The following is a 20,890-nucleotide window of genomic DNA, read 5'->3' on the forward strand; positions in this document are numbered from 1 at the left end:
TGCATGAACACTGTGTCACTTTTTGCTGTTTCTCTCTTTTAAAAGGCAATATATGATAAATGCGCACGGCAATCAAGTACTGCAAGACCACACACACTGCACCTCAACTTCTTGCCTCCACTACCTCATGCTTCGTGCTGCACAGGGCTGTGAATGTTTGCTCGTTTCTTCCCCTTTCCCATTATTTGCTGAATTTTACTCAAACCGCGTCACTTCCTTTTTATGTTTGCAGACAGCTTTACTTTTCTTTTTTTTTCTTACGTGCTGCATGCTTTCCCTCAAGGCTTCGAGGGCTCCGTAAAGCCGGCTTCTCCTGAAGGCTGCTAAGCCTGGTGATAAAGCCACTTAAAGCCACTTTGTTTTCAAATACAAAAAATCTTTGCCTCACTATTCTAGATAGTGCGCAGGTGGCGATGTCGTATCGTGAGAGTCGTCAACGGCCAAGCGCACTTTACTATAATCGATTTTCACCAAAAATGTCTTTACTATAAAAAGCGAGGGGGGGGGGGGGGGAAGAGGAATGTACAATTGTCTATGGAAAATGAACTGGGACTTCAGTTTCACTTTACTTGTGGGGATTCACAATCCCCTTCCTCCATTATAACGCCCGCGCGTAATTAACACGCGTGATTACGCGCGCTGGCAGAGAGGTTGGCGGAGGAGAGGGCATTCTGGCCACCCCCCGCCGCCTCCCGGGCCTGCTGCGACGCTGCCACGGGCTTCCCTCTTTCCTGCCGGCGTAACCGGGAGACCTCCTCTCCCATTCCGTGTCGAGGAGCGCGACTGTAGCAACTTGCTCAGGGTTTTTCGGCGAATGGGCGCGCACGCGCGCGGTTCATGATTTCTGCCGAGGAGACCACCGCCGTCACCGAGAATCGCACACTGACCATAGGCACCACAACGGGATGTGAGCGAGAAGCTGTGTCAGGTGAGCAGACACTTCCTCTCACCTACTTGACGCGCTTCCCTATTAGGTGGTTGTTATTTCACCCCCGTACGCGGCGTTCGCTCGCTACACGGTTGCTATTCCTTTGCCGTGTACTCGAGCAGTGCAATAAACTTTGTTCGAGTACGTAACTCGGTGTTTGTCCCCTCTGGCCCGAACCCGCCGCAGTGGCGATTTCTCGCACCGCGGGTTGGGGGTCACAGCTCTGTCTGCTAGGGCTGGCACGTCGGGGCTAGAAGGGGCGACTGTAGCGTCTAGCCCCCCGTGGCGCATTCTTTTACGAGAAGTAACCCCATATACTATATGAGACTTTTTACTATATCCGAGTTTACTATATCGGGCTTCTACTGGCTACTTACTGAACCCGTTTTGTTGCTTAATGAAAACAAAAAACACTTAAAATAATCTCTTATTGCCTGTTTGTGACATTATTTAGTTATAAGGTTTCTGTTATACCTTGTGGAAGCCCCTCTTCAGCATGAAGGCAACATGACTACGAATACAACTAAGTTTGATTTCATGTGAAAATTAAAAGTGTTGCATGAACATTGTGCCACCTTCGCTATTTTTGTCATTTAAGAGGCAATAGACGAGAAATGCAAGCGGCAGTCAAGCACTGCAATACCGTACACGCCGCGCCTCTAGTTCTTGCAATTGCTGCTTCACGCTGCACAGTGCTGGGAATGTTCAGTCGTTTGTTCCCTTCTCTATTTCTCGCTCCACTTTTACTCTCCTTTACTTTCTGAATGGACTGCGCGGCCTTCTTTCCCTGTCTGTAGACAGCTTTACTATTTTTTTTCCTGCCCGCTGCATGCTTTTCCTCATGGCTCCAAGGACTACGTAAAGTTGGCTTCTTCTGAATGCTGCTAAGCATGGTGGTAGAGTCAATTTAAAAACCACACTATGTTATTTTTTATTGTATTTTTTTTTTCAGAACGAAAAAATGCCTCGCGATTCTGTGAAGTGCGCGTGCGGCAGTCAATTTGTTGGGAAGCCGCCACAGCGACCAGATGCACTTTACTATAACCGATGTTTAGCAAAAAAAAATAAAGGGGAAAAAATGTACAGGCTTCTATGGCAGATGAACTGAGACTTCAGTTCCGCTTTACTATAGCAGAGTTTTTACTACATCTGAGTTTTTCATAGCAGGGCTGGGAGACTTAGGGCAGTGATTGTACAATCCGAAAGTTTGGTTAAAAGTCTGTAGACGCCCGGGTGAATCAGGTATGCACCTGCATGAGCACATCTCGGCATGAGCATTCAATTTACAAATGTTTGCAGCCTAGCGTGCGCTGCTCAAAGCTCGAGAAGTGGTCTCGCATCAGTCCCAATCCGGGTGGCCGTAAGTGACACTGTCTGACTGAACACTGACATAATCACCCCCAGCCCTAGGCTGTGCAGATATCCCAAACAACAGCAAGTGCATTATGGGCCTTCACAAGGAATGGTAAAAGGATGGGTGCTCCGTGACCACGGCTGCATGCCATGCACGAAAAAATGCCAAGGTAACACTGCATGGACACAAGCGTAAGCTAGCAGCGTATTATGCCACATACAGTTTTGATGATAAATAACCTCTCATACAGTTATTACCCTACAATGCTATTCAGCAATGTACTACAGTAAGATAAATACATCACACGACAGAGTTCTCAAAAAAGACTTAGAGGAACTTCTCGGTTCCCTCACCTTAAAAAGTGCATGCATATGTCAACCATTTCATTACAGTCTGCTGTAACTGCATTTGTCAACTTTCTGAGAAGCCACACAGTGCATTTTCTTCTTTTTCTTTTTTTTTTTTTTTGCCAACACATATTAAGCAGTAAGGAATGGAAGAGAAAAGACTCAGTCTGCGGAATTGAAATGAAATGGAGATGACGTTCCCACCTTGCGGACGCCAGCCATGAAGTCAAAGGCTGTGCCATTCAGCAAAGAAGGCAGCAGGTGGTGGGCCTGTCCGTAGATGAAATGTGGCTTCACGGACCGGGCCACATCTTTGGCAAGCAGAGTCATCGCTTCCAAGTTGGCTGGCTTATTGTCCAGTCGGCCAGAATGTGCACCTGCACACAACGTAAAGGCTTAGACTTGCACTGGCTACAAAACTGAGCATGACACAAATATTGAAGGAGCAAACACTTGAGTTCATCACTGTTCATTGCCTGTTTAAACCTGTCAACAGCTCAAGTCTGTGAAGCAGCCCAGAAATTATACAGATGAAAAAGTATGGTATGCTATGGTGTTCTAGACTAAAACACAGTCCAATTCACACCCTGCACAATCCTTTGGAGGTATAATTGACAAGAGTTGGCACTTTTTTGCCATATGCAGTTTTTATGCGGGGAGTCATAACGACAGTGTCGAATGAAAACCAATATGTAATAATTTTAACATGAATGATTCTGAAGGGGCAAAAATTTATTCGTCCTAGAAGTGCTTTTCTAAAGATATGTGAACATCCTAGCTATGCCCAAATATACCGTATAAGCCGGAATATAAGTCCAGAATTTTTTTCTTTGAAAAACGAAAAGTTGCTTCTTGTCTTAAATAGCAGTGTTTAGAACATGAGCCACAGTGTGGCAATAAGTGGCGCGATTGCTTGTGAATGGAAAGCCAAAGACACATCAACGTTGTGTAGTTGCTGGCATTTCTTTTTTTCATCCCTGGCGTATTTGTCTTCGCATGTGCTCTTTCGTTCCACCTAGAATAACTTATAATTCTTTGTTAGCAATGAACAGTGGCGTGTGCAGGCAGTTCAGTGGCTTTACAGTCAAAAGACAGAGTTCATCATAACGAACGACAACATGGTCACTCGCTCAACAACAGTTTGGCGTTTAAGAAAAAAATGTGAGGTGTTGGCGTGGGCATAATCAGCTGTTTGCACGCAACATTCCAAGAAATGCTGCCTAAAGCCGCGTTCAGACTATGTGCGCATTCGTCGTAAGTATCGTATCTATCGCAGTGCGCATAGCGGCTGGAGCTCCCGTATACGTAGCTTGTGACCGCGCATGTTCACACTGGGCCGTTCGGTGAGATGCGTTCTTCACGACCGGCCATCGCCGCTCTCAACATGGCGCCGGTTAGCGAGCGGCTGATAGCGGAGGTCTGGGCTCTTCAAGCTCAAAATGAAATGTGAAAAGAAAGACTGGACACACAAATAAAATACGAAAACGAACAATGGGTATATTAACAATTAACCACTCGATTACAAATACACTTCTTCGTTTCGCACACGCACGTTCGCACACAGTTTTCAAATGTCCGCTCACCATGGTGATGCACCGCTCACTCCTTCGCACATTTCTTCACGCGCCCGCTCTCATTGTTGACGTACTGCGCACTCCTGCTCGGTGTCCTGTGATCGCACTCTCTCCAACCAAAACAGGCGTACGGTCCACCTGCATCCCTGCTTGCAATTTTACCAGTGCCCCGGAGCGATCTTGGAGACGGGCCGGGGCGGTGACTCAAAGGCCGTACTACCGACTCCAAACAATGAGCCAGGGCACGCAGCAGGCACGGAAACGTCCGCGGAACCTCGTCTCCCCACAGAAAATGCTGTTTTCTTTTATGGTGAGCTTCTTTCAAACTTCGACGAGTCCACGCCAGCTCCGTTCTGCAGCCCGACCGCAACGCCGCCCCGCATCAGCCTTTCGCTGCAGGCCAACTGTTTCCTCACTTCTCAACGGAGCCGATGGGATGCGAGAATGCACGGGGATGAAGCGGGCATTCCCGCCTCCATAACCTCACTTTTCTAAACTAGAGGAAACATTTGCTTGTTGAGAGCTTGTTCGCACAAGGAAAAACGGATTGATAAACCACTTACTGCTTTGACTCAGCGCACTGGCAATTTGCAGCCAGGCATGGTTTTGCACTTCTCTATGTGCGATTTCAGCTACTCGTAGTAGAGAGCCGGCCTCTGCCGAACTTTTTTTATGAGAGGCTGATTATTCCACAGCGAAGATTCCACACTGCACATGATCAAGCTGCGGACAGACACAATCACCGACACAACACCAATAACACCGGCGAGCCGAGACACTGCAGCAGAGAAGGAGCGTTGGATGATGTCGCCGACTAGTGGTTTGCGTGCGAAATCTGGGAGGACCGGAAGCCCCGTGACCGGAAAGGGAAAACTGAAACGGCTGCGCGCATTGGTCGCACGTAAAGGACGTACCTGTGCTAGTCGTAAAAGTCGCGGGTCCTCCGACATTTATGCCCACGCTGGGTGCGGACGTTACGCATCTTACGCTCAATGCGACAGCAGTCTGAACAGACACATTACGTTTTTTGCGCTTACGCTTACGATCCTTACGAACGATAAGTGCGTTGCGCACGTAGTCTGAACGCGGCTTAAGCAACATGCTTGATGGAACTAGATGATGCACTGTGGGGGGTGGCGAGCAGCAAAGAGTTGTCTTCCGACAATGCTGCTGAAAGTTGTTGAGTGAAACAATAGCTTCTGTGATGCAGGGACACAGCTGATATAGCAAATATGTACTTTTCAGCTTTTTGCTGCTTTATTTTTCTTCTTTTTCACTTCAACGTAAGCAGGTCGACCTATATTTATACGGTCAGTTACAAATGAAAGCAGATGACAAAAAAGCCTTCAGGGAGAGGATAATTGCAAACAGCGCATTTATTGCTCCAAGCCTGATACATGAAACCAGCTCCTGTTATGCTACTTAAAAATGAAACTGGTGAAGTTTTCGTTTTCTTTTTTGTCCCTTTATCTTGTCTTTCTCACTGTATCCCACAGCAGTTGCTATATTTTTTTTTGTCTTCCGGTATTTGCTTTCCGTATCCCTCCTAATGCTCCAAAAGTTAGCAACAATGAAGCTGTGTGCCTCTCTCTCCCTGTTATCTCACACTATCTCTACTCCCAGTAATATTTGGCCACCATTTCATTGCAATAAAGCCTGCTGCAGTGGCGTGTCAGTTGAAAGTGCGGCCCCGGAATTTTTTAGCCTCAAGTCAACAAGCGCAGTTTGAGCGTACGTGCCATTTAGTCTGTGGGACACGGTGGACGGCACATGACAGCTGCACAATGCCACTATCTTTGAGTGGGCAAGCTCTACGATGCCCCGCCTTTTCCACACCTCTGAAAGGAAGGATGCTTCTGCAAGACAGCTTCCCCACAGTTTTCTGCGAGGCTGCACGGAATCAGTCTCGCAAGAATGGCCTGCCGAGGTCCCCATGCTATGTAATCCCTCATTCAGTGCTAAGGGAAATCTACCATTGGTCTCATATTGTTAACCTTATACGAGAGCTCATTTTAGCCGAGTTCATCTTGATGGGAATCTACAGTAAAGATTAAATGCCGACGAAATCACCTTGAAATGTTCATGATGTATGCATCGTGGTTTTGTTCCGGTTGAGTAGATTGAATTGTTGCTGTGATGTGTGTACAATCTCCAGATTGCGTGCAGTGCGCCATGCAATCGAATGCTATAAATGATATACAGTCGAACCTCGTTATAATGAAGTACTATGGGGCGCGAAACTTTGTTCGTTACATTCAATATTCGTTATAAAAATGCAGGCTCAAATTCCTATAAATAAGTTTGCTAATAAAATGAAACAAAATGCGCACTAACATAGACAACACAAAGGTGCAAAAACACACAATTTTTAAATTAAAAGCTTGGAAAAAGCATGAAATCTCGCTTCTCATTTCAAATAGGAGACCAAAAATGAGTACTAAGAAGAGATGTTGCCTCCACGCACAATTTGCGTGACGGAGCCAACGGACTTGGAAATCAAACCAATAGGGAACCGGAACTTTAGATCCAGAATCAGAGATGCTTCTCTTAGGCCATGCTGGCACGTTCGTACAGTTCAGTTAGAGTGATGCTTTATAGCACAGCCAAACCTCGCATAACGAACACGGATACAGCGAATTATCGCATAAAATGAACTAAAATCAAACTAAACTCAAACTTTGGTTGGCCTATGGTTTATTTATATGGGAGTTCTTTCTATATAACGAAACAAAAATTTCAAAATTTGACGCTAGATCGGTTATAATGAAGCAGTTCTTTTGCACTAAAACGACAGAAGTGCATAAAAGAGCAGGAAAAACATCAAGAAACGCAATTTTTCAATCAATCAAACTGGCCTCCGCAGAAGTATGTTTAAATAGCCAGCAGGTTCACGTGCCGCGTCATTTAGTGGCGGCAACAATAACTACTGCCAACCAGTTATGGCCTCCGAGATCACACCCCCACAAACAGTAATCTCGGAGGTCATGAACGGCCATGGCTGGAGTCAAGCGGTGCCGCCGAAGTGTATTTAAATTGCCCGCCCATTCGCATAACACGTCATCTAGCGGTGGCGACAAAAATAGCACCAACAACCCATGGCCTCCGAGATCACACCACCATGTGCGATGATCTCTGAGGTCATGAACGGCCATGGACGTACTCGAATGTCGCCGCCGCTGCTGCTCCAGTCTGGCCATACGACGGCTGACAGGCATGTCATCACCATTACCTCGTCATGGCATGAGCTCCTGCCGTGCCTCTGTCACTGCGACCAACCCGTGCACAAGCACTACGCTTTCCGAGCCCGCTGGCTCCGTCGCGCAAATTGTGTGCGGAGGCAACATCCCTTCTTAGTATTAATTTTTGCTCTCCAACACGGAACAAAAAGCGAGATTTCATGTTTATACCAAACATTTAATTAAAAATTGTGCATGTTCGCACCTTTGTGGTGTTCCTATTAGTGCGCATTTTGTTTCGTTTTATTAGCAGCTTATTTATAGAAATTTGGGCGCGCACTTTTATGACGAATATTGAATATAACGAACAAAATTTTGAGCCCTGTACTACTTTGTATAACGAGGTTTGACTACCTACTAGAGCACTGCACAGGCTTACCCGAAAGCCTGGGCCTGTGAATGAATGACAAGTTTTACCGAATGCCCAATGCGTATGCTTTGTGTGGTTAACAGGTGAAGGCAATATCAGGTGAACATAGTGCCACTTCATGATTATTTCCAGACTGCAAACATTTTTAGACAGTGCAGTTCACTTATAGCGATACCAGATAACGATAATGATATATCGCTTATAACGATGAAATTCTAAGAATTTATCAATTTTCCCATTGGCCCAATGTAAAATAAACCCGATATAACGATCGATTATCAGCGGTACATCACATACAATGATAGCTTTATCGCTGCCCAGTAGATGTTTATCACAAAAATTTGTCTGAATGTTTAATAAATAAACTACTAAGGAGTGAATGATGTGAAAACTTGACATATGTGGCGAAAACAGACTGTCATTGAGAGATTAGTGAGTGCGATTCTGTGTGGTTAGAAAATGAGCGCTATCATCATCGCAGTCGCTACCTGTTGCCGTGCAATGGGTGCGATCATATTGTTATCACCGATTGTGCGTCCGTAGAAGATATCGCCGAATGCATTTACGGAGTGATAGCTCTCAACATGAAACAGCAGATTCATTGAGATTTTTGGCAGGGTTTCAAGGTTGGAAGTCTTGTGAAAAAATACAGCCTTGATGATTTTAACGATCATCAAGGCTGGGGATGTCCTGCAGTTCATCCAGTCGCTAATCACTTTCATGCACGCAAAAAGTACTGGCACCAGTGTACGCGCCACTGGAAGTGATGCTCACGATTGTTAAGCTGCAGCTGCTGCTCAAGCGACCATTTTTAAGTACAGTAGACTCCCTTTAAGACGAACTCCAAGGGACCATGAAAATTGTTTGTCTTATCAGAAGTTTGTCTAATCAGGAGTGCTTCCAAAAATGATGTTTGAGCATGCAGAGTGTGTCCAAATACCTCATATATGAGAACAAATGAATAAAATGGCCTTCCAGGAAAATAAACTGCAATACAAGCATTTATTGGACTAATGACTGTCTATTACACTTTGCAGTAGTAAGGCATCAGGCATTGTTGACTGTTACCTAGTCTGTTATTTTTTTTGTGTGTCTGTCGTGAAAATCGACGGCCTGCTACAAAAGCAGACATCTCGCTTAACTTTTAAAGATACCCTTCAGTGCCCTCACACTGTTCAAAAAACTGCACTAAAGTGTCTAGGCAGGCATCAGCTGCATCACAGGTAACTAGTGCAGATTCAAGCATAACATTCAAGCTGTCATCTTCAGCAGCAGTTTCCGATGGTAGGTCAAGCACTTCTTCAATCAGAGCGTCCAGTGTGTCAGCCCTACACGTTTCCACACTTTCGTCAATGCTGACATACGCACTGATGTCAATGAACACACCCTTACTGCAGAAACAATGCTTCTATCCTCCAAGTTCGCAGTGTGGCCCTCATTCGTAGTATCACAGTAATTCTGCACTGAGCAATCACTAAGCGCCACAAATCCTGCATGGCGGAAGGCGTTGGCAATAGTGGCTTAAGTAACCTGCTCCCAGGTGCTCGTCAGTAAGTGGACAGCACTTAACAGGTTAACTGTGTACTCCTTACTGCTCTCCATGCAAATCAGCATCCTTTGCAGCAGAGAGCGACAATATGGTCCATAGGCTGCAGCTTCGCCGTTGTATTCGCTGGTAGAAACTCCAGTCGGATGGCATAAAGTCCGGCGACGTGGCCATGTCCGGGACAGTTGTCAACAACAATGAGAACTTTTAACTTTTGTCTCTGGAAGTGGCGATCCATCTCTTGAAGCCACTGCTCGAAAAGTGCCTGCATCATCCATGCTTTTGAATTAGCCATGTACGTGACCGGCAGCGTTTTTATGTTTTTAAAGTAGCGTGGTGCTTTAGAGTTGCCAATCACCAGCAACTTTAGTTTGTCAGTCCCAGTCACATTTGCGCCCACGAGGACCGTTATTCGAAGCTTGCTCTGTTTGCCCGCTACGCAGTCATCACCAGCAAATGCGAGCGTTTTATTTGGGAATAGCTGGTAGAAAAGCGCAGTTTCGTCCACATTGTGTATGTCTTGAGGGTCATATTCGTCCATGAGTTCATTCATCTTGTTCTGCCTCCAATCGCTGCAGACCGCTTCATCCACTGCAGCGGCCTCGCCGACAATACATCGAAAGGCCAGTCCATGCCCTTTCCGAAAACGGTCGATCCACCCATCGCTGCACGCAAACTCGACATTCAGTTGCAACGCAATTTCTTCCGCCTTAGCTTTCAGTAGCACTCCATTTACTGGCAAATTTGCACTGCGCGCTCTCTTCACCCAGGCAAGCAGAATGTCTTCAAGGTCTTCGTGCACAGCTGTGCGCATCCTCTTCTGCTTCGGAACAAACTCACCATCTTCCAAAGCACTGGTAATCCGCACTTCGTCCTTCATGATACCGCTCACGGGACTTTTCGCGATGCCGAACTTGCACGCTATTTCAGTCTTTGAAAGCCGGCCAGCGCGAACTTCGGTCAAAACTTCGGCCTTCTCATGAAGCTCAAGCGGCTTTTTTCGAGTTGTTGACCGACTAGCCATAGTAGCAACACGGCGAACACGGCGCGCACGAAAACAGCGCACACCACGAGGTGACCAGCGTACAGCCTGGTAGAAAATTGCGGGACACGACGCGCACACCCGCCATGAACAATGGATCTGTGCACTGCGTAGTAGGCGTCGTTGGCGGTCAGCAAAGGCGAGAGGCTCGGTAGCACTGGCATGACGACACTATCACGTGATCACCATTGGGAAACGTCATTGGCTGCTTTTTCTTCTCACCGTTTTTTTTCCCACGTTTCGCTAGTTTTGCTGGCCGGGCCGCGCATGCTTTTTTTTTCTCTCTCTCTCTCGTCCTCTCTGCACTCTGTTTCGTCCTTGCCCGAGGTCGTACCAAGACAAGCCGGCGCGACGCGAAATGCGAACCTACTCCTACTGCGGGGACAAAGGAGTGAGCGGGGTAACGGTGGGAGAGGACGAGCAGCGGCACTCTTCCGCCTTCGTAGAATTGCATTTCCGACGCCGACGTGCTTGGGTCTGCGTGCGTCGGCGGCACGGATGGTCGTGGCAATGAAAAGCTTTTTTTTTTTTTCTTTCCGCTGAAGCGTTGCTCGGACGGTCGAGTAAGCTGTGCGGGTGGGGTGCGGCCGGCCGTGAAAATTCATCTTAATCGATTAGCGATTGCAAAGTGTTCATCTTAAGCGGATTTTTTTTGCATTGACTCTATGGGGAACCAAACAAACGACCTCTACTGTTCATCTTAACCGAGGGTTCATCTTAAGCGAGTTCGTCTTAACGGGAGTCAACTGTATGCTCAAGTTATTTTATGGCTATTGATGTATCCAGCAATGAAGTGTTTGGTGCTCTTTATGATGATTAGCATTGTTCAACCCAATTTACTCATCACTGACAAGTAGGCAAGCCACATGCATGGGAAAATACATGGGTGTGGACTTGTTTTGTTTTTCCTTTTTTTTTTCACTGGTCCAGATATAAGGATAATCGGTTATAATGATCAGATTTTTCGGTTCTCTCAATATCTTTATAAAAGGACTGCACTGTACATGGTAATGCCATGTGACTTGTTAGGGATGCAAAGAGAAAATGAAAAAGATGTGAAAAACAAACAAATGCAAAGAAAACTGCTCATATGTGAGGTTCAGTGAGCTTTTTAGGGTGCATTTCAGTCCTTTGTATAGAATGTATGACATGAGATATCTGTTTTGAGATTTCGTTCTGCACCTGTAGCCCCTGTTCGTGGCCATCACCAAGCTTATGGAAGCAGTTATCGTCAAGGGCCGTCGTACTGCCCTGAAACAGACTGCCCTCCCTCCTTCAGAACCCGAAGCTGCCACTCTTTGCTGTTGCATAACGTGAAGAGTGTGTCACTGCTTCTCGTTGGTTCATGTCGTCATCAATACTGATGTCTGCCATTGCATTCTGATAAGACTTTCACATCCATCTACAAAGAGCTACACCCATTCGGAGATAGAAACTGGTGGCGAGGATGAAAACAAAAAATATTCCTTCGTAACACAAATTTGTGGTCTAATCCGTGCTGCAAACAGATTATACCATGCCACTGTATTGCATACGAGTAGTTCTATGTCTTCATTTTATGCACACACAATCAAACACTGTAGGGCAAAGATCACACTGTCTTCTGCTGCAAGCTATCTTCCGTAGTGGCAACACGGAAAATGTAGCCAGAATACCCGAAATGAGTGAGCAGGAAATTGCAGCTGGGGCCGTATTTAGGACTGGTGGCGACGGGCCAGGTCTGGCACATGGGCCTGATCTTGAGTGCCTAGAGCTACGACATCCAGCAAAAGGATGGCAAGGCCAACGTCCTTCAGCCGCTTCCCAGTAACCACGTTGATTCTTTCTTGAGATTGCAAAAATTTCGATCCCTGTAAGTTCTACATTCGGACAGCCTCAAAGACGGGGCCATTTCGTTGAAACAACTAGTCTTGATTTCGAAAGACCGGGAGTTAACCAAATTATGCAAATGGGTAGAGAAAGGCTGGCCGCAGCGCTTGGCAAAATATGACGGTGCGTTAGCAGTCTTCTTTCACAGAAGAGAAGAGTTGACTGTCATTCACGAGCTAGTCTACTGGGACCATGTTGCGGTGGTGCCTACTGAGGCAAGAAAGGAGATGCTACACCTTTTGAAAAACACACAATGAACTGGTGCAACAAAAGCACTAGACCCCTCACTTTTTTCGTATCCATGGATTGATGCGGACATTGAGAGGCCCGTCAAAATTTATCATGTCTGTATGAAAGCTGCTTCTACACTGCTTGGAAAGGAGAAGGTGCTTTCACAGGAAACAGGTTGGTGCTGGTAGGGTGCATTTTGCTGATGTAGGTGCTCGTTACAAGCGCTGTAGGCACCTACAGTGAACGCCTACATGAAACTAAAGCGTCCAGATGGCAACTGTAGACGGTGCCATCAAGTCTCTGAGGCATCTGGGCAGTCCACTGCACAACCCACCAGTCCAGCATCCCATAGACATCCCGATAAAAACCAAAACGGACCACCAAGGACCCACCTTCAGCGGGTCCACTGATGTCTACAAGCCTGCCACTCCTGAATTCAATAACGCTACTGAGCAGATCGACACGAGCCCGAAAGCATTCGCAGTGGCTCTTCCCTTATTAAAAAAAGAATAAGGTGGTTTATGGCGTCAGCATGCACATTACGCTTAGCGACACACACATTTCCCACTCTCCAGGTTCCCTTTCTCTCAACCTATTATCTGAGGGCATAAAAGAGACACGTTAAAAGAAACATGTGTTGCCCTCTTCCCTGCTGGCCCCTTCGAGTGAAGGAGGCATCTGTTCACTTCACAAATTTTGCAAACAAATTGAGCTAATCTCAAACACAAATGACCGCGGAAATGCATTCCTAATGCTGCATTGGCGCAGTGGCTAACATGCATGACTACTGTTCTGGAGTATGCGTGCTCAAACCTGACCGCCAGCGGTTCCGTTTCAATGGAGGCGAAATGAGGTGGCATCCTTATGCTGTGTGATGTAGGTGCACCTTAAGGATCACCAGGTGGTCTAAGTTACTACGTAGACCTCCACTACGACTCCTCTTTTCACTTTCATCCCACCTTCCTCCCTTCCCTTGCAGCACAGTTTAGGTGACCTTGGAAAGAGTGTGACAGATACTGCGCCCTTCCTTTCCTGTAAACCAATTTTAATTTTTTAATAACAGCAGGAACAAACTTTAATACAAATGCCCAGCAGAGAAGCCGTCGATACCTGCCAATAAATATACTTTTGACAAGCTCCTAATCTGTGGGATGTTACCTGCAAAGGGGAGGTGGATCTCCCGGACGCCTGAACGGAAGGCAACGAATGCGTCCAATGCCTGCGCCCGGCTCAGGTTCAGCAATACTTGGGTCTCCGCTTGCGCTGCGAGAGAGAGGCACAAAATGAAGAAGCAGGTCAGAGCAGTCCTATTAAGGTAAAGAAACATGTGGATGCAAGGAATGTGTGCTGACACCTAGCATAAAATTGAAGAATAAATGATAACTAAGAATCTTTATGCATGTTTTTTTTTTTCAAGCAGTAGAATCAGATGCTATTAAACTTTGAAGACAAAACTCAAATGGAAGTGCTATAACAGATTACTTATTTATTTCGCAAATACTGCCAGCTTTCGCAGAAGGCCTTGCATAGGAGTGGACAGCCAGAGTAAATGGAAGATGAAAAAGAAAAAAGCTTTGATGGTCCGCCCCCTAGGGCAAAAAAATACTGAAAGCACAAAGGTGGTTATCGCAAGTGTGCACTGCTGCATATGGGGACAAGATGCTAACTACAACACAAAAGATTGATAAGGAAATGAAGATGGCTCCTGAAGCTTTGCAAAAAAAGTGGTTTGTTTCAACTAATTGCAGGCACTTCAGTTTTGACAAGAAAGATTTGACAGTCAGATCATTGCATCCTAAGGCCATTTAGCAGTTAGGAAGATATTAAAAGAATAAAAATAATGCTCCAATTGCAGATAGGTTACCTTTATAACCTATAAAAGGCCAAAAAAGTGATATATACTTGCCATCATCAACACCTGTTTTTTCCAGAAACAATAAAATATGAGAGGTAGAAAAAAAAAAGTCTGCCATATTTAGGTCAACACTTCTGAGTAATAAATATGTCTTCTGCTACAAATAATTATTAACTCTGCCATGAGCAGACCCACGGCTGACTTTTGTTAACAACAAAAACTCAAGTTGGACTGTTCTCAGACAAAATAATCTACTGCACAGTGGTGGAGACTAGCTTCCAGCACTACAATGGCCAATAGTATCTTTCCCAGAGAGGGACGTCCGCAGACTGCAGCAGGTTGTCAGACTGAACAGGGGAGAGCCATTCAGGTAAACAAGAGGATAGGGTCATAAAGTCAATCCACAGATGCGTTAAAGGCCACGATGAACGGTTGCAAGCCTACTATTGTCTCGAGCTGACACATGCAGCATTACAAATGTCTTTTGTGAAGAGCAGTCTGCATACATCCCCATGGCCTTCACTGTATAGAAGTAATGAGTGGAGGGTGGTGCTTCCTCTTCTTGTTTTAGTTTTTCAACACTGAAGCATCGGCCTTTCTGCAGGGTGAAGTGACAGACACGCTGCCAAATAGAGGCTGGGCTCAAGCAAGGCTGAGCTCCATGACAGTGCTCTTGAACGACTTGCTTTCAAGAGAACCCATACGTTCAGATCCATTGGAGTAAAATTTTCAAGCGTCTCCTCAGGTGGAAAGCATCAAGGAAGGAGAGAGGTCGCAGCATCTCCCTTGTCACCTGTGACTATTTCAACCAATTTTTTTATTTAAATTACTTCAACCAATCAGCTACTCCTGATGCCGTAAAAGCCAAGTAGTGAAATAAACTGCAGTGTTCCATGTCTAAAACTTCCATCTGGACTCTAAGGGACGCTTCCACACCACTGAGCAGCGAGCTGAAAAAAAGTCGCGTGCCGACTGCCAGACCGCTAACCTTTCAGACCGGCTCTGATGGCCAGTCGCATTTCACATGTGACTCACTACCACGGAATGTATGTAGACAGGGTTTCACTGTTTCAAACAGTCAGCACTGATAAAGAGACGTGACATGGACAGTAAAGAAACTAAGACCCTACACGCTTTCACGCATCTTGAACAATGGATGATCACGTCTTAATTTAATGGTAAGGGGACCACAAAATAAGTCATCACTGGCCGCAAGTTTTGAGCCATCTGCCTTGTGGCGACCATTAATACAGTAACCTATAACTTGTTCCGAGGCCTGCTCTCAGAGCCATGAAAGCACCTTGCTTACATTGTCGCAAGCAGAAAAGGTTTGCTTTATGGACCATGACTATTATACCTTTGAACGGTGCCAAATAACAAAAGCAGTGACAAAAACATCCGGCACAACATCTCACATGGTAAGCCTTTAGTAAATTTTGTTTTCATTTTATTTTGCACTGGCGTGACCAGAGACAATAAAGAGAGGTGCACAATAAAAACAAAGCACTATTAGCTGCGTATTTCAAGAAGAAATCACTGTAAACACAAAGGTTTTCCTTCAATCTATGCCATGGTTTCAGCAGCAAGGAAAAGCCTGGCATACGAGGTGAATCCTCCAAAACTACAAGTGCACAGCTCTTTCAGCTATATTGAGTGGGAATTCAGCATGTAGCTTTTAGAGAGCAGCTCTTAGAGTAAATTGACAAATCCGATGGCAAATTAAATTGCTCTCTGTCGCCCTCTGCAAAAAACATGCTGCAAAGTTTGAAAATGCAAAAACTGTAAGCTATGAGCAGAAGAGGGCCGAGAAGAACACAAATATTTTTATCAATGCAATACCTTCAAAATGGACTTCAGAACATCACATATTAATGCCTTAATACTAATTTGGCTTCACTGCGTTTGGTGACTGCAGTCAAGAGAATGCATACATCAGACACATAACTGCCGTGGGAACTGTACGGTGACCGGAACTTCCAAACAGCACTGGGAAAAGAAATCTGGAGATAGACGTGCAAACTTTTTACACCTAAGGAAAGAGATAGTGTAGCATACTTTGTATGATCTGAGGTATTTTTACTGCAATGTTAAATTTTATTATTAGTGCATTTCTTGCCCTTTTAGGAGTTTGTTTCTTTAGCAAGTTCAGAGAGTGGCATTTATTTCATGTCCTAGAAAAAGAGAAGAGAAAAATTGGAAGTATTTGAATGAGAATGATTGTCTAAATAGCTGCATTGTAGTATATCTTATATGTTGCAGAATCATGCAAATATGCCCTTAGAAAAATTTATTTCCCAAAGCCCTTCAAGGTCGCCTCTTTCATTTTATGGCTCTGGAAGACTTAACACCAAAATGAGGTATATAAGCAGAATCAAGCCATATCGTTAAATTTGAGACAAATAGGCTTAGAGCTACGTTCCATACATTCTGAAATATCTTCACCACAGTTTGTTATTATTATAGGCTTTTTAAACTGGTAAATTCCTGTCCTGAAAATTTGCCCTCAAATATTATTTTCAAGATATGTACAATACATAAGCTAAATGTTCCTCACATGCATAAAAGATAACCTAAACAGCTACAGTTAGATACATGTTACACCAAGGTAGTTCAGATACAGCTTGTTAAAGTGATTAGTAGACCCCTCATAATCACCTGTTTTTGATGGTTTCAACAGAGTTAACTGAAGGGATATGGGCCATCCCTTGCCCTTCATTGGGACATAGCAAGATAATGATGACAACGCAGGCACTTTGGTGAGCTAGGAATACAGCTGGCCCCACACACTAAGCAGGTAGCTGGAAAATCTGCTGATGAATAAAGCCACCAATGTTTTGAAATTGGCTGCTTGCGTCCAGCCTTAAGAAAAACAAAAAGAAATCAGTAGAAAGACAATACAAGCTAGAAAGAAAAATCTTGATACCCATACCGGCCATCTGGCGATGGTCCAGATCCCAGCCAAACAGGGAATCCATGCTGAGTCCTGACGTAGTCCTGTCGAAGCAGTAGTCACCCGTGCGCTCGACATAGTTCCTTCCATCAGGGTTTGCCAACACGACCAGGTGCAGGTCCACTTTCGACAGGAGCGTTCGACTAAGCGCCCCGTCGAAGGTGTGGCTGGGAGCGGTAAGTCCCGCTAACAGCCGGCGCAGGAAATGCAGGGCACTCTCGACAGTCACGAGCTCGCCTCCGCGCTGCCCAAATGAGAGCAATGCTCGAACCTTGAAACTCTGCAGCTGCGGACCCGCGTGTGGAGAACTGTCCGAGAAGTTTGCAAGCCGCACGACAAGCTGGGAGAGGCCGTTGTGCGATTTGAACCTGCAAACAAGCACTCTGCGATTACAAATACGCAGAAAGCAACGTCACATTATAAGGGTGTTGAAGGTCAGATACTGACAGCTGTGACCAAGGTGTGTCATCACAAACATAACGACGTTGTTTGGAGAGCACTGACGGCAAACCAAAGTTGGTCTGTATAGACATATTGCCATGTTTCAATGACAAGGAGCTTTAAGGAACTAGGTAAGGTAAAAAAATAATAAAAACAACATCCCCCCCACTGGCCTGGCCATTTTTCCAAACCAACTGTAATGATCCCTTGTTTTATTCCTGTGCATCTCCAAGCCTAGACCAAGCGACCACTCATGTCCCAATTAATGCCACAGTTGCTTTCAGTCTAATTGCTAAAAGTCTGGATCCATTGACATGAACATATTTTTAACTGTGGGTGTAGTGTTCCCTGCTATAAATGCATTCTTTGCTGCTCAGAAATCATCAGCGTAATCATGAACTGTTTTTCACTACGATCAAAAAGTGGACAAAACTAACAGCACTGACTCTTTGGGAGTTTATTGAGCTGCAATTTCTTCTGCATATATACAATGCTTTCTGTGAAGATTTAGCATTAATTTATCTGTGAGATGAGCTCTCATGCTTCCTTCAGATGCGTGCAATGAACACACGGTATGACTTTTCAAAATTTATTCAAGATTGTTTAGCATCAAACCAAACAGAGAACTGGGTTGCTTTCGGTCACGAGTAAATTAAAGAAAGAAGTTAGTACAAATCTTATGACACAATCACAAAGAATCGTAGGGCTTTTTAACACATTTTCTTTCTTTTTATGCTCCTGTTCCATAGTTTCAGTGTGCAGTGTTGACACCCTATTTTAATCATTATACAATTACAATAAAGAAGTCAGTAACGCTCATATTGTCCACCTGTCTTGCTCAAATGTTCCTCAGTTGTCCTGCTCAAGTGTAACACAGCGTATGCAACATAAGCATTTTTGTGAAGCCCTCTTATGGCCTGGAAATTTGCTAACTTGCGTTTAAAGCTAAAGTGTAGAATTATCAAAAAAAAAAGGTATCAAGTTACCTTTTAGGGGCTATTCACAGTGAATCTATGACAGGGAACAAGACAGTGCTTATTATCCTAAAGTACACTACATGTGTGGCTGTTTTAAGTTGACAAAACTGGTGCTGAATAGGCCATGTCTGACGTGGCTACCCCACTGTTTTGCAGTCTGCTGCACAATTTGTGCAAAAAGAAAAAAAATCAAGCACCCAGCCTATACGTTATAATTCGCAGTCAGGAGCAGCGGTTGAAACAACAGGTTATAGATACAAGTCAGCGGCTGCTTCAAAAGTCGACGGGAGCACTTTCTCCTAGCCTGAAGTCAGACCAATGGTTCCTGCACATATATACTAGTTATATACTAGTAAGATGCTTCAGATACCCGCGTCGGCGCACATAAAGCCAAAGCGACACATTTTAATTTCATTTCATCAGAGGGGAGCACACATACTGCACCTGTGATCGACCTGAAAATAGGCCGGATAGGTCTGAGCCAAAGAAGCAATTTCGGCGTAGATGGCGGAGAGGTTGTGGTAGACGCTGTAGTCGGGCTGACTCTTTTCGAGAGCTAAACATCCGAATATCGAACACAGGATAGTCAGCGCTGCCAGCAGCGTAGCCGGCAGCGCAATTAAAGCACGCCGCGTGCGCAACAGGAACATGGTTTAGCTTCCACGAAGGCACTGGCACTAACACAGCGCGCCGACTTCGCGAGCACAGGGATGCAGTAGGCAGCAGTGTAGCCTGAAAGTAAGTTGACGCTCGTCTCCCATACTGATGGTAGCCGTGACAGACCAAGGACTCCGCAGACGCGTACTTTTCAACTGTGACAGACGTGATGTCTAGATGCTGCGTAACATTTTGGGCACAGGTGGCACACGGGGGAAAATATTCAGCGCAGCGCCATTTTGGTTTCACGCGCGATGACACTGACGTTGGGTCGCATGTTGATAGCTGCGGTTTTAGTTCTTGTTTTATTATCTACATTTAAAAAACAAATAGAAACGAACGACTTTGAATGTAATAAAATGTATGGTTGCATACTTATAAAATGAGATTTATTATCATTTCATTGATACAAAAAATTTTCTTTCGGCCAGGTTCTTCAAACTTGTGGCGCCATCTCAAAATTGTGGAACTAGACTGCGGTCCACGGCGCGAAACTTGAACTTTTTGCGGACATTGCGCGTTGAGTCCAATTGCGTCGGCGACACAGTACTGCCGCCTTTCTCTCCTTGGTGACGTAAATCCGAACACTACCGCTATACGCCCCACACTAGAATGGAGCAAGTAGAAAAAGCAAATAATTACAATAAAATTCAGCTCTACAAATCAATATGTAAACAGAAAGCACACGGCACTTCAATACTTCGAGATGTCTCCTGTTTACGTAGAGAGAGAGAGAGAGAGAGAAAGACATGCAATCAGACCCCAGAAACACTCAACCGACGAGAAAAAGGACAAGATACATACGCCCTGGATCTGCGCAGCCGCACGTTACCACCTCCTATGATGCCTGAAGACGCACCGCCAAGCCATGCAAATGGGCTCAGCCGTCAATTGTGACAGCTCTCTACGCCAGCGAGACCTCGCCATCTTCAGCGGAACCGACAACTATGACGTTGAGAGTCAACACACATCCTATGAGAGCTGGTGAGCGCTGATAACAACTGGGACACGAAAACCAAGCTCAATAACGTGCTTTCATCGGCGTATCTAGCTGTGCCACCGGAACCACGGACATGGCATTACGGTACATCCATGTTCAAAGCCAGCTTCTGTGAAGTTTTCGGCCATCCGTCTGTCAGAAAACTCCGCGATAACGATTGCGTGTGGGGTGTCAGCAGATAGTCGAGAATTGCGAATTGCATTGAGGATATATATATGTCGTCGACCAGTGCGCGTGCTTGAACGCACCGATCACATCGGCATTTGACACCGGTCAAAGGCCAATAAGATCGAGTACATTCTCAGGAAATCAATGACGGCGCATTTCAGATGTTGCTAGCGCAAAACCTGCACACTGTCGCTGAAGTTGTCACGCTATCTCAGAGTTTCCACTTACTATAGACTCAAACAGAGGGCTCTGACTTGCGAGAACACTACGCAAAGATGAGTCGCTTGCTGGCTTGACAGATGCAGGTGCGTTGTCTTCGCTCCTGCCGCAGGCTAAAACCTTCAT

The 20,890-nt window shown here is 45.3% G+C and overlaps 1 protein-coding gene across 2 annotated transcripts in view; it reads right to left on the reverse strand.

Moving 5' to 3' along the window:
- The window catches only part of LOC146177035 (uncharacterized), a 60,577-nt gene extending 40,933 nt beyond the window's left edge, over positions 1 to 19,644 (reverse strand). For both annotated transcript variants that reach the window (XM_084583065.1, XM_084583066.1), the window contains exons 1-4: positions 19,165 to 19,644; positions 17,282 to 17,670; positions 13,656 to 13,760; positions 2,834 to 3,006 (exon numbers count right to left, since the gene is read on the reverse strand). In XM_084583065.1, coding sequence (XP_084439191.1) covers positions 2,834 to 3,006; positions 13,656 to 13,760; positions 17,282 to 17,670; positions 19,165 to 19,370 — 873 coding nt within the window. In that variant the 5' untranslated portion in view covers positions 19,371 to 19,644. The remainder of the gene's footprint in view (positions 1 to 2,833; positions 3,007 to 13,655; positions 13,761 to 17,281; positions 17,671 to 19,164) is intronic.
- Between the last annotated feature and the right edge of the window lie 1,246 nt (positions 19,645 to 20,890).

The sequence above is a fragment of the Amblyomma maculatum genome, chromosome 10 (assembly GCF_055883805.1).
Source record: "Amblyomma maculatum isolate TAMU_Amacu chromosome 10, ASM5588380v1, whole genome shotgun sequence".
Lineage (NCBI taxonomy): Eukaryota > Metazoa > Arthropoda > Arachnida > Ixodida > Ixodidae > Amblyomma > Amblyomma maculatum.